At 42.8% G+C, this 14,687-nt stretch overlaps 1 protein-coding gene across 1 annotated transcript in view; it reads right to left on the bottom strand.

Annotated features, from left to right (window-relative positions):
- The window catches only part of Edem1 (ER degradation enhancing alpha-mannosidase like protein 1), a 29,441-nt gene extending 22,726 nt beyond the window's left edge, over positions 1–6,715 (bottom strand). Inside the window, exon 1 of the mRNA XM_003473456.4 lies at positions 6,052–6,715. Within this exon, the coding sequence (XP_003473504.1) occupies positions 6,052–6,569 (518 nt within the window). The 5' untranslated portion in view covers positions 6,570–6,715. The remainder of the gene's footprint in view (positions 1–6,051) is intronic.
- Positions 6,716–14,687: the final 7,972 nt, after the last annotated feature.

The raw sequence follows: 14,687 nt of genomic DNA, 5'->3' as shown, positions 1-14,687 counted from the left end.
CAATTCCCCATTCTGAAACAATCTTAAAAAAACAATTACAAACAAGGAGATAGGCGCTGTCAAGATAGGAAGGGGAATCTGACAGAGGGGAGACAGGAGGGAGGGATGAAAGAGCAGTAGAAAGGATCAAGATGCAACATTTAGTACAATGAACGTATTTATTATATATCACAGAAAGAAAGAAAGAAAGAAAGAAAGAAAGAAAGAAAGAAAGAAAGAAAGACAGACAGACAGACAGACAGACTGACTACAGGGGCTGAGTATGTAGCTCACTGATAGAGGCTCAATAATATGCATAAGGTCCTGGATCCCATTCCCATACCAACAGAGATGTAGAGGGTAAAGCTGCCGGGTCATGCTGGTATTCCTTTATAACACAAACTATGAAAACAACAAAAATTAATATACCTAGGAAGGTAGCATAGGAGAGTAGTGGAAATAATAAACCATAGCTACTTTAAAAATTCAAACCAAGAACTTCATTTATTCCTTTGCCCCATTCCCACAAACCCAAATAATAATTGCAGAAACTTGGGCGGGGATGACAATAATGGAAGAAGTAAGACAAATACTTAAAGTTTTTCAGTTGTCAAGAGGCCAAAGTGGCAAAGGCCCAGTTTCATTTCCAGATTCCATATTTATTCATATCTGACAACTTCCATCCTATCCCCGGAGTACCCTTATCTCCATCTTGGATCATCTCTTGCTTTCTTATGCATTTCCCTACTAGAAGCTTTTGACAGTTTCTCTCTTCTCTATGGCTTGCTAGAGTCTGAAAGGCCGCCTACTGGCCTCTGCTGGAGGGACACCAGCCTCACAGGGAAGAAAGAACAGCTTCGGCATGGGATCTTACTTCAACTTTCCAGTTGCCTTGATCCATGCTCTATTACTTCAATCTAGAGAAAAGAATCTGTAGCAAAATTTTAGATAGATTTTTAACACAAGCATTATAGAAGGAGCTGCCAGGGACCACCAATTATAAATTGGGTCTAGGAGATATCCAAAGCTTGTCCTTGTTTTGCCCTTAAGCAAACTCAGTGCTCCCTTCTGGTCACAGCTGGAAGTCCTACGCTAAGGACTCCTGTGGCACTCACAGATAAAACCTGCTGGCAACTATAAGACACTCCCATCCTCCTAGTGCTGGCCAAAGAATGCTTTGTTGTTCTTACTAGCCCACCACAGTGGCCATTAATATTCCTGGAAACACCCACCGCCCTTCACTCATTGACCTTGACTGAGATATAATGAATAAATAACAAGATTCTGGGGTGCCTAATGGACTTTTATTCCCTGAGAACAACTGGTCATCCCAGATCCCTGCCTTCACCTCTGTTCTGTCTCTTAATTCTTTCTTCCTGCCCTGCAGCATAATACTTGGCAGGAGACAGGACTCACTGCAGGAATCCCTAATAACTGGCACTGTGGAAAGGGTCTCTCCCAAAGATGACCACCTAGAAATCAGTCTTCTTCTCCAGCACAAGCTATAGAGTCAGCAAAGAGTATGGCTGGAAAATTGTACCCACTTCTTTTATTTGACTTTGCTTTTTTTTTTTTTTTGCAGTTCTAGAGATTGAACTTAAATTTTTCATACTGAACTAATCTCCAGCCCTTCTTGTTTTGTGACAGGGCCTCAGTAAATTCCCAATTGCCTATGCTAGACTGAAATGTGTAATCTCCTACCTCAGCTTCTCTCAGTGCTGGGAGTCATCTGTTTACTCTTTCTAAATAAATTCACGTCACAGCAAAAGGTCCTTCCAAGGCCAGAAGTATGGATTCAAATATGCCTCTCAATGGCAATGCCAGCCAGAGGGGACACCAGAAAAGCGTTGAAGGACGGGTGAAAGCAGACAAGGAAGTCCTCCACTAAAGAACATGCTGCTGGGTTTAATATTTAATGACTTTTTTTTACTGCCCAGAAACACAGTAGGGTCCAATAACCATCTCAACAGAGAAAATGGTCCCTGTATCACCTAAATACAATCCACACTGTACAAAGAGCAAACAAGCTACATGCCACTACCATTTTCAGCATTATACTCTGGGGCAGGTGTTATCCTCCTCACCTGAACAAGCCTATGGAAGACATTAATAATTTTGAGCACTATACTCCTTCCCATGTTTTACTGTGTTTTTTTTTTTCTTTTAATCTACAACTAAAATGAATCTAGTTTGAAAATGCTTCCAGATACATGTCTCAGTCATGAAGTGCTTTCACAGCATGCATGAAGTCTGGGTTCCAATCCCAGCACTGCAACAAAATAAAACAAACCAATGTAACTTCTCAGTATAATGCCCAAGAAGTAACTAACATCCATTAGACCTGCCACAACAAAAGTAAAAACATTCCCAGTAACCATCTAGAAGCCAAAAATGGTGGCACATGACTGTATTTGGGACAACTTGCGAGGAGGCAGGAGGATCACTGTGTACTGAGTCATCCTAGACTAAAATAATGAGTTCAAGGCCAGCGTAAACTATGTATGAAAACCCTTGTTTCAAAAAAACCACACAAAACCCACCATGGTTCCTTCTTTCTACTCCAGTCAAATAAAAACACTTTTAAAGCTCCTAATGTTCACTAGAACACTTCTAACTCCTTTCTAACAAATAACTGCTATATTCTTTAAGCAAAGGAAAAATGAAAAAGGGGTAACAAAAAGCGGGCAGAGTGACTGACAGTATAAAATCCTCCTGGTTTCACAGTATGAAATTATCATCCCAGATTCCATTTGTCAGCTTTTCAGGCAGCTAACAATCAAACAAAACAGAAGTGTTTAGAAGTCAAGAATCAGCCTGGAACAGTTTAGTGGTGATGGGGGTGGGGGAGATACTTGAGCCTGACTCTAAAAGAGAACAAACTTTTGAGACACGGAATTCAGAAAGAGGCCATCTGAAACTAGGGGTGCATAGAAATTAGTCAGTTGGGAGGTCAGTTCAGTAACTGCGGTTTGTTCTTCTGATAGCCACCTTTTTGTTTTAAAAGCAATATAGTTGAAGAAGTGAGAAAAGTTATGGGTTAAAGCCTGAATTTATAGTTATTCAAAGGAGTATAGCCACATACTATCCAATTTGCTCAAAGAAATTTCTGAATTTGGATTCTCTCCAACCCAAACTGGGGATGTGAGAACTGGTTTTGCATAACAATCTGTAGCTACACAGAAAGATAAGTTATTTTTAAAGTGTTGAGGTTTTGTTTACTTCATATTAACTGCACAAGACATCTCCCACCATCAAGACAGGCAAGACAAATCTCAAGTAAATGTAATTAAAAAGGAAAGATATGCACGCTGAGAACCCATATTTTGTTTCTATACCTTTTACATAACATTCTACTGGTGATTCTGGTGATTTCACTATTCTTTAAAAGTATCATTACAGCCCAGCGTGGTGGCACAGGCCTGTCATCCCCACTCAGGAGGCTGAGGCAGGACTGACATGAGTTCAGGGCCATCCTGGGTTACAAACTGATACCTTGTCTCACAAAACAAAACAACACAACACAAAACAAAATCATTAGAAGACAATTTGAAAATAGTCACGAGAATACACTTGATCATTAAAACCTGAAAGTCAGGTGTGGTGGCACAAGCGTGGAAACCCAGCTATTTAGAAGGTGCAAGAACTAGCTGTGACAACTTAACAAGGCTCTCGTATTTGTGTCTCAAAACACAAATACGTGGCACACACCTGTAACCCCAACACTCCAAAAAGAGGAGGCAACAGGATCTCAAGTTGGAGCCCAGCCTGGATAACTTGCAGACTTCGTGAGACACTGATGTAGCTCAGTGGGAAGCCATGAATTCAATTACTACAGTGGAGGTTGGGGTTGGAATGAGGCTGAGTGCTCCCTGGGATCAATCTCCAGTACCCCAATGAAAATAAAGAAATCTGAACAATTTTTAATTCTGGTTATTTATTTGGGGGCAATGTAAATGTGCCCTATGTTTCAGTCACAATGACAAGGCTTTGATTCTAGATCTTCCTGGAAAATACCTTAGGGCAGTTAAAGTAAAGTAAGTAATGAAAAATTAACCTTTTCCTCTGGTCTACCCAAGGTCACATAACCCTGGAGCTCTTTTAAAAATATCCCTGAAGATACAAAGTTTTACCAACCAAAAAGCCAAATGCCTTTCCTCTACCCTATACTTCTAACAGTCTTTCCAAAAATACTGTGTCTCTAAGTAACTCCTTTTACACAGAATGACACTGAAAAACTAAACCAAAACACTCATCACAGACTTCATGTTGAAATAAAGGCCTATTTCACACATGATGAACCACCTGAGGAGGGGGCTCCCAACGCTCCAGAAGGTTCTTAAATTCATTCAGAAAAACATTAAAACGCCATCAACTCATCTTCCATACCATTACAGTCATGATATAAAGTATTATCACAATTTCCTCATTAAAATGTTTGCTTTAGGTCTGCCAGGTGAAAGGAAATCTGATAAAAAAAAAATCTGTGAGAGAATCTGGCACTTAAAGTGCTCTCTCCCTTCTTGTGATACTGTAAGCACTGCTGAGAAAACAGTATCATTACAGTGTTAAAATATATATACATACTTTGATTGCAACTGTGTAAATAATGTGTAAGCCTGTGACAGGAGGTGGCAAGAAAAAAATTAAAGTAACTATTTGATGGAAATGTAGGCTCTTTTTTCCCTCCAAAATCAATTGTTTATTCTCAAAAGTTATGATTGAAAGAAAATACATTTATAGGTACAAAAGTTAACTCATGTCTACAATTTGGGGGAAAAAAGCGGTTTTTTTAAAGTTTATTTTTCTCAAATAAATTGAGCTGGAAGATACATTTCTATATAAAAAGGCCAATATAGTTAAGCAAGAAAAGTATCCATTTCCTACCACTATGGAAAGATCTAGTCCTTTGAAATTAGTCTAAGTGTCCTTGCTTTACTAAAAATCATGCCCTCACACAGCAAATTAAGACATGATCTGTTGGGGCTGGGGATTTATAGCTCAGCGGCATAAGCACCTGCCTTGCAAGCAGGCGGTCGTGAGTTCGATCCCCGGTACTGATAAAAATGAAAAAGACAAAAAAAAAAAAAAAGACATGATCTGTTAATATAGGGTCTTCGTACTTAGAATTTAAGGTCAGCACCTCACTGCTTTCCACTAGGGAAACAAAAATGTAAGCCTCAAAGGTGTTCTGCCAAGACACAGAGCAATGCACCCCTTCCACCTGCACACGAGGGAGGGAAACGCAGACACGAGTCACCTATCCGGCCAAACAAGCACACTCCGCCCCTCCTGGGAGGAAGGAGCTAAACTGGGTGTGCTGCCCTCTTGGACTTTCAAGACTCCAACAGTGAATCCTGGAGCTCTGCTTTCACAAACAAGGCCGGGCCAGGGAGCGCTGGTTGAGCTTCCTTGAGGGCCCCGCACCAGAATGGTGTTCATGGGACCTGGCACAATACAGTGATGCTGAATGTGTGTTCAGCGCATATACTTCCAATATCTAGCTCTCAAAAATGGGCCAGCCAGCCTCCTTTACTCCTATCTAAATCTCCTTCGCAAAAGCAGCACAACCCAGAGGAAAAAAGAGACAAAACCTATCATCTCTGTGACTCCAACTCATCGGAGGGCTCAAAAGTCCTTTCTAGGAATCAACTCCTGCATTTTTATATTAAAGACCTGGGTGTGGCACGATGGTTAGAAAGGGCAGAGGGCTCGTACTGAAGCTGCGTTCACGAGAGAAGCAAACGTAGTTAATTTCATTTAACTAAGGTGTCCATCTGGAGGAGAGGGGTCTAAAGCCCCCCTCCAACCCCGTCTTTGGCACTGTCACTGGTCCTTCTCGTCTCTAGCCCTCGGTTTTGTCCTCGGTGTAAAATAATGATCCGAACTGCTCTCTTTAAGTGTAGAGTCCTAACTGAGAAAGCGAACCGCCACCAGCCCACCCACCTACCTCAAGCCCAGGGAGACCTCTGAAGGCGGTACAGCGCGAACCACAAGCGCCCCCAGACCCTACAGGCGCTGGCGACCCCAGAGACCAAGGCACCTCGCGGGGCGCCCGGCGCGCAAGCTACTCACGGGTCCCCGCGGTCCGGGCCCCGGCCGCAGCAGTGGATGGGGTTGAGCTCGTCCTGCGGGAAGGCGTGCGCCATGTAGTTGTCGTAGCCGAAGACGAACATGCCCCGCGCCAAGTCGCGCATCTGGGCCCGCAGCTGCGGTGGGAAGGCGCCGCTGTAGCGCTTCTCGTACTCGTCTGGGCCGCATCCCCGGTCGCCCAGTGCGTAGCCCCAGTGCGCCGGGCCGCACACGCCCGGGACGGGCCGCCGCGGAGCCCCGGGCCCGCCGGCCACAGCCCCGACCACCGGCGGCTGCAGCCACGACGGCCCCGACGGCGCCCCGGGCGTCCCCTGCTGGCCCGCGGGCCCGGAGCCAGGGTAGGCGAGGCCGTCCGGGACCCTCAGGCGCTGGAAGCCGAAGCTGAGCCGAAAGCGCTGGTAGAAGCCCATGCTGGGCCCCAGCCCGAAGACGAGCCACAGCACCCCGTGGAGGCCGAGCCGGAGGAGCACCAGCCCCAGGACGAGCGCTCGCCATTGCATGGTCGCGCGGCCGCCGCGGGCATTATTTTAAAGCGTGGGGACCCCCCGGACGAACACCGCACCCCGCGTCGGCCGGCCGCTCCGCTCGCTTCCCCTTTAAGGAACTCCCTCGTGACGCACCAGTAACTGACCCATTGTCCCCCGCCCCCAGACTTCCGCGCGGCCCGGGACTTCCGCGCCCTAGGCCGCCAGCCGCCGCCGCCGCGCCGAGGCCCCGCCCAGCCCGCCCCGCCCCGCCCCGCCCCGCCCCCTGGGCGGGCCGCCCCAAGTGGCTGGCGTGGCGAGCTGCAGGCGCGCCGGCTCCGGGCGCAGGAACTTCCAGCCAATGAGGGCGCGGCACGGGAGAGACACCCACAGAGACGTGGCCCTTGACCTGTAGAATCTTGGGTAGATCTTGTCTCTGAGGTGGACAGTAATGACATGTAAGGAAAAGAGGAAGCAAAGGAACGTTTCTACGTGAAAAGAACTATCAGCTGGAGGGTTTTTCAGTGCATGACGTGGGTTAATGACCCTTTTTCAATTCAAAGTCTGCACAAAACAGTAACCCAAATTCTGCTCTTTTTACTGGAACATCCTAATTTGGAAGAGTCCCATGTGTCGTGCTTCTAAACCACATTCCCAAATCTGGGATTAGTGACCAACCCTGTAATCTCAGCACAATGTAAGCTACATAGTGAGTTCAAAACCAGGCCAATTACAGTGCCAGATCTGTTTCAAAAAACAAGTCAAAATGAATAAATAATACTCGTATTTCCAATTCCCATCCCAGACCTATGGAATTCCAAACAAAGGCTTCTGGGGACAATGTTTAACAAATATTCTTTAGCAACTCTTGGAAGGTGACGATTTCTGGAAATACGGTTATATTGCCCTTGCTTTGGAAGTAGAATCTTCAAAAAGGGAGGTGGAACTACCACCAAATTATTTTTACCAAACCCTTAAACGTTTTTTGCCAGCCTTTCACCTTTACCATCTCTCCTGTGCAGAGCAGCAATGACCTAATCTGTTGAACTGTGAGAGGGATGCGGTGTTAAATCACTACCCCTCTGTATCTATTTCTTATAATTAAGAAGGTTGTAAATTTCAGCTCTTAAAGGTTCCAGCTTTCTTGTAAGGCCTGGACATTTTAGGAATCTTAAATGCCTGTAAACTTAGCCCTTCCTAAATTTACTCTATGTGTCTGTCAAAGCAGGGTTCCCAAAAAGCTTGGGAAACAAAACTTGAGTGAAGCCCTTAAATCGAAAACTGGCTGAGTAGCAAAGAGAGTGATTAAAAGGATGATAAATTGCCACATAATATTGACATTATATTTTCAGGATCTGGGGACTTTTGTAATACTAAGGAGCTAGAATGAGAACTCCAAAGAGATTTTCTTAGAACACATGGCAGCAGCACACAATAACTAATGTTCTCTTCGCTGGATGTTTTTTTTTCTTTCCCCAAAGTCTCACAGGTAAAAAATACAATAAAAATACAGAGCTTGAACCAGTCTTTTGAAGACACAGATTGTTTTAGGACTCTGCTGGAAGCCAAACCACAGCCCTAGACCCTGACCTAGAGATTCCACCTGCCTAGAACCTGAAAACTGAATGTGATGTTGCACATTCTGTGTTTTCTTCCTAGCCCACTTTGCAAATTTTAATTTAAATGTCTTGCACCACAACTGACTGTAGACTACCTTCATGACATATTCTGCCTCGCTCTAGAAAAAAGCCCTAACAAAATAAATCTCTTTGATCACCAGAGAAAACCATCCAGTTTCTGTAAGTTGTTTTTCATGGTAAAACTGACAATAGCTGCTAATAGCCTAGGTTTAACGGTTTTGAAGATATTTTCACAGGTGTCCCCACAGGAGTCTATTATTCCACAACAGAAGAAAATCTGGTTAGGGGCTCCATTTCAGGAGCTTGTTGGCTCCAGTCAGAAAAATGGCTACATTCCAGGTTTCTCACACTTTAGCCCAGGTTAATTTATTTTACAAACAGCTGGCTGTCTTAGTTACTTTTCTCAATATTGAGACAAAATATTCCACATCCAAAGTTAAAGGAGAAAAAAGTTTATTTTAGCTGAGTTTGTAGAGGTTTCCGTGCACAGCTGGCTGAATCCAAGGGAAGGGCGGCATGACAGAGGGGCATTGCAGAGCACAACAATTCAAAGCAGTGAAGTGGCGAAGAACCAGCAATTGATGGCCTCTTTCTGTCCCTCAAATTCCAACCAAGTTACCCATTCTTAGGGCAGGTAGCATTCACACTCAGGATGGATGCACGTGTAACCCAGAAGCACACAGTCCTTAAATCCAGCACCTCTAAAAAGTCTCACCAAGAGGGCATGAGGCTTTGTAGGGACATCTAGATACAAACCATCACACTAATCCCCCAGAAAAGAAAGACCTCTATCAGATTCCAAGCCACCACTGGGTAATAATGTTGACGGTACTGGCCCTAAAGGACACAGCTATGATTTAGGGCCAGGTTCAGAAAGTATTCCTTCTTGAGCTAAAATAAACCAAAAGAAAAAGGATTATTATGTACTCTTCAGCAACAGTTTGATTTGTGATAGATTTTCCGGTCATAACCTCACAGGATGATCAGAGACTATATCACAGTAAAATATAACAGGGACTTAACAGACTGGCACTGAAGATGCCCAGTGGATAACTAAAAGCATGATAATGCTTTGTATCTCTGCCTTCATGTTCTATACTTTTTATTTCCTTAAAATTTTGAATCAGATCTCTGCTCAGCTGTTGGGAAAGAGGGTAGATAGGCAGAGAAATAATAGGATAAAGGCCTCAGTAAGCTTTCTGGCAAATCTTGACTAGAAAGTTATACTATTGCTAGAGGAAACAATTACAAGTGAGAGAGCTGATAGCTGCCTGGACCCAGCTATAGTTGCCCCTACCCAAGTGAGATAACATACAATGGAGACAAAAAAGGTAGGGGCTATATAACAAAACTCAGTATATACGACATAGGCTCCCGTTTGGAGATATAAATATTTCCCTTTTACTTAATTGCTAACTCAACCCTTTATGTATCTATGTATCTAATACATAGATACACTTTCACTCTATTTCCCATCACTGCTAACTCAACCTTCTATGTAAAGTTTCTTTAACAAACTCATGAATTTCACAGACAGAACACAGGAAGCCAAATAGAGCTCACTTAAAAAAATGCATAGACCGCAGATGGATGGTGCAGCAAGTGGTCTTGGGGCCTGGGATCCATCTATGATAGCCCAGGGAACCAATCAGATTATGGCAAACTCCAGGCTTCCTGACCCCACAAAAGCAGCCAGGAAAGAAGGGCCCTCAGCTCCTCCATCTTTCCAGAACTCCCTACCCTGACTTACTAGGGTAGCTTTTACTTCCTTTTCTCTCCTTTCCAATAAAGCATCCAACAAAATGCCTTCCTTTCCTTAAATTATGTATCTTTAATGCTATACCAACAGGGAGCTTATGAATCCCAGTGACCTACCCACCCACAGCGAAGCAGGGAGACTTGTGCCGCACCCCCACCATGCATACACAACAGCTCTGAATGTAGGCATGACTTTAGTGTCTAAAAACCTATTAATATCACAGACTGATCAGGCCTGCAATCTCTCAAAAAAGTGGACAGCAAAGGTTTAAATAAGAGACAAAGTGGTATGATTTTAGGGCTCCAAGAGAGTCAAAATCTTTTAGAAGAATTTTGAGATTCTAGGGACTGAGACAAAGAACTTCTCTGAGTGGCCTGTATTTATTTGGTTTTCAAACAAAGGGAGGGGATACTGCAGAAATGTAGGAGCTGAACAGGACCTTGGGAGTCAGTTCAAAGACTTCACTAAATAGTAAATTATGCTAATTAGGAGAACAGAACGGTCGGTCTTATCTCCAGTGTGACATTCACCGTGGGACTGATGCAGCAAGAGTAGGCACCTGCAGCCTCAGCCTCTACCTAGTTAACTGGAGATGGACCCAGGTGGCCTCTGTTGTGGCCTTAGCTTGTCCTTTGAGGCATCACAGCATTACAGGCCACTATGGGCCTCAGCTGGGACCAGTGATTCATAGAGGTTCTCCTACTATGAATCTGCTGTGCATCTCCAGACAAGGGGTTTAGGTCTGGGACAGACTCACAAATAAACATGGAAAGCCAACTGGTTAATTTTAAATCCTGCTCAGAGACACTTGGTTGTGGTCTCCATCAATATACGATGTAACCTAATTTTACCTAACCTATTTCATTCTTCTTCACGACTGAGAGCACCAACATAAAAGTAATTTTCATTATTTGCAGGGTCACTAAATTCTTGAACTTTTGGATTGATACACGAGTCTCCAGTCATTCTTGTAAACCAGCTATCACTTCAGAGTAGCCCAACACCCCACAAGTGGAGAACCCAGAATCTATGTTAAACTGAATTGTCTCCTTGAACAATGATGGCTCTCTACCAGTCCTGACATGGTGATCAAGCAGACCAAGAATTGTGCCCTGCGAAGTGCAAACCCTCAACCCTTGCCTTTCTTTCCCTTGCTGTAAAATACCAAAGCTTCTGTCTCTTATGGAACCTGAAACTATCTGCCCTTCTTGGTATGGCCATGCTAATTATAGCTTTCTTTCTGCCCTTCACTGTGGCTTGTCTTTTTGATTGCTGTTTTGCCATGACAGCACAAGCCCATTCTGTTAAGATCCCTGAAAGCAGGGCTTTGCCCAAAAGCTCCCGTACCAAAAGTAGGTATTTGTGTTGCAAAAAAAAAAAAAAAAAAAAAAAAAAAGGCTTCACTGGCGAAGGCCAAAGAAGTAACAGTAAGAACACAAACTCAGAAGTCTGATTGCCAAATGTTAAAATCAGAGCTCTCCTCTCTAACCTTGGTAAGTTATTTTTCCAGACCCATTTCCCCATCCATAAGATGGAGAAATGGTAAGAACAGTACTTACCACAGATATATGGTACTTGCCACATACACACATAAAAATACTTTCAAAGTCAGGTGTGATGTTGCATGCCTGTAATTCCAGCAATGGAGAGGCTGAGGTAGGAGGATTGTTGCAAGTTAGAGACCAGCCTCGGCTGAGCTCAAGGCCAGCCTTAATTGCCTAGCAAGACCTTGCCTCAAAAAGACAAATAAATAGTTTCAACAGTGCTATACATGTAGCAGGCCCTCTTGTGAATACTCTTCAACTGTGTGAACCTTTTAAGGCCAGTATCTAGTAAAAGTACCTAGCACAGCCAGAAGTGGTGGCACATGTCTGTACACTCAGAAGGCCATGGCAGCATAATTGTAGCAAGTTTGAGGCAAGGTTGGGCCATACTACATAGTGAGTTCAATTCATAATCAGCCTGGTTTTTTGAGACCCTAACTCAAAAAACAAAGGAAAAAAAATTACCCAGCACGTATACACTGGAGGCCTGTTGGAAGAATTAAAAATGATCCTAATTGAACCTCCTTGCCTTTGTAGCTGGAAGGATATAACCTGGCTGACATGTTTATCAATGCCTTTAAAGACATCCTTCACAATGCACAGCCCAACACTCCATTTCTTAGAATCAAGCTTGAGTCTGGGAGCTGGAGATATAGATCAGCAATATAGCCTATGTTCAAAGTCTTATTGTCCCAGCACTTGGGAGGCTGAGGCAAGAGGACTGCCATGAGTTCAAGGTAAGCCTGGATTACATACTGAGTTCAAGGTCAGTCTGAACTACGTATCAGGATTCTGTCTCAAAAAATTGAAGAAACAAACTCAAAAAATTGTATAAGGAGGGAACCATTCTAACAGCCAAAAAGAGGGGTTAAGGGGTTTCTACATATGATTTAGGGAAGACACAGTCCAGAATAAAGTAAACATTATTTAAAAAAAAAATTAAAAATAGAATGATATGTAGGCAGGAGGGGTGGCACAAACCAATGATCTCCACACTTTAGGGAGGCTGAGGCAAAAAGATCACTGTGCATGTGCTAGAGTTTAAGGCCACACTAAACTACGTAGCAAGTCTGTCTTTAAAACACACACACACACACACACACACACACACACACACACACGTGTATGCAATTACAATTCCTATTTAATGAGCACAAATCCAAATTTATTAAGTTATCAAGACAGGGGGAAGGACCAGATGTGGTGGCATATCCCTATAATACTAGAACATGAGAGGCTGAGGCAGCAGGATCATTGTGAGTCTGACACCACCCTGGGCTACATAATAAGTTCAAGTTTAGTAGTCTGAATTACATAACAAGACTCTGTCTCAATATAAACTCCCCTGCAAAAAAAAAAAAGGGACAAATTGGTACATCACCAATGAAAGAAAATTTCTATCCAAAGAACAAATATATATGCCCTTTGACTCAGATGTTTCTGTAATTGCTACCTACACACACATACAAAAGGACTCACTACAGGGGTGTTATAAAGGCAAAATATTACAGAGTATTGGTTAAGTAAATTATAGAACCTTTTCAGAATGAAAACCACCCACTTAAATTGCAGGCATGGGGCCGAGGAACTCTATATAGATAAGTGAAGATAGCCAGGGCAGTTTGTGGAGAAATGCCATGTTCAAATCAGTATGCCTTTTACGCAAGGTAGGCACATGTAGGAAAAGAGATTCTTTTAAAGAATATACATATTTCTATTCATTCTTTGTATTTTGTATGAAGAAAATACCAGGGCTGGAGATTTAGCTCAGTGGTGTAGGCATCTGCCTGGCAAGTGCAAGGTCATGAGTTTGATCCCCAATACCAAAAAACCAACCGAAAAAAAAAAATCAGAATTTTGAAAATACTAGAAAAATAAACTGATACATCTGAATATCAGGCAGGCAGAAGGGGTCACTTAGATACAAAGATGAAAACAATGGCTGTGTTAAACTGTTTTGTCTTTTTTTGTACCACGAATTGAACTCAGGACCTTGCACTTGCCAGGCAGGCACTTAGTTCCCTAAACTATATCCCTGGCCCTAAATTTAAATTTCTGAATCATGTGACTTACCTATTAAAAGTTAACTTATTCATAAAATAAAAGGAACTTACAAGTATTAACCTTCCCTCTGCCCTAAGTTCTAAACCAAATGTACCATCCATCAAAAAATGATATTCACCATATAAATGGTGGTGATCCTACAGCATTCATGCCATGACAGGCTGTTAATCACTGAAGCTCTAAAAGGTTTGCCATCAGTGTCCCAGATGTATCATGTCCCAGTTTAGGGTACAGATGCTTCCACAGAAAGGAAAAATTACACATTTTTAACCCTGCTGGTGAGGGCTAATTTCATAAATTAGCTAATCGTATGCAAAACAGTGATATGAATTTTCCTCTCTAGAGCAGTACACAAAGTAGAAAAGAAGAAGGTCTTAACTCTTACACAGAAATGACAGACTCCCTTGAAATGTAGAAACAGGACAACACACTGTGGGGTATAGAATGTTACAACACTGAGGCCAGGTCAAAATGTAGAGGACAGAAGAACTGAATGGAGGAGGGAGCGCACTGGGTCACTGGTTAATGTTCTACTTCCCACATTCAAAAGGAACACACAAGTTTTGTTGACTCCCTTCCTTTATTTTGAAAGGAAGTGTTTTCCAACTATTCTAGGTTTCTCCAAAGCTCTATTCAAGTTCTAGCAGAACATAACAAGACAGCAGTTTTAAAGTGTTAAAACATTACCTCTAAACCATTTACTTCCAAATTAGTAGTTAGGTGCTTTTCCAGAGCGTATACCACAGTAAACATTTTTTTCTGCAACCTGGGAAAAAAATACTTCAAAATGTATAAATGCCTCCCCATGTACAATATAAGCTTATAAGCATCATTTCCTTCAAACAAAACTTAAATTGTTACCAATCTGTAAAACACCTATGATATCCAGCCCTTACCTATGTTAAAATTGAAAGGTAGAAAAATGCATTGGGTGTGTCTGCAGCTTTAAAAAAAAGTAAATGTTTTTAATTATTTTCAAGTTGAAGGAACATGAAAATAACACATTCCTGTCAACCAAGTGGGCATTTTCTCTTTAACACTGTCCAGGCCTCTAAACTGCTAGAATTATAGCTTCTTGTTAGTGGAAAAATTTGTATTAGAAATTCCCTCTACTTCCTCTTAGACTGGAAAGCTAAGGCACAATGGG

This window comes from Cavia porcellus, unplaced genomic scaffold (assembly GCF_034190915.1).
Source record: "Cavia porcellus strain 051 isolate PalLab524CR breed Dunkin Hartley unplaced genomic scaffold, mCavPor4.1 scaffold_13, whole genome shotgun sequence".
In the NCBI taxonomy this organism is placed as follows: Eukaryota; Metazoa; Chordata; class Mammalia; order Rodentia; family Caviidae; genus Cavia; species Cavia porcellus.
Note: the sequence above shows the minus strand (reverse complement) of the source record. Positions and strands in the feature narration are given on the sequence as shown.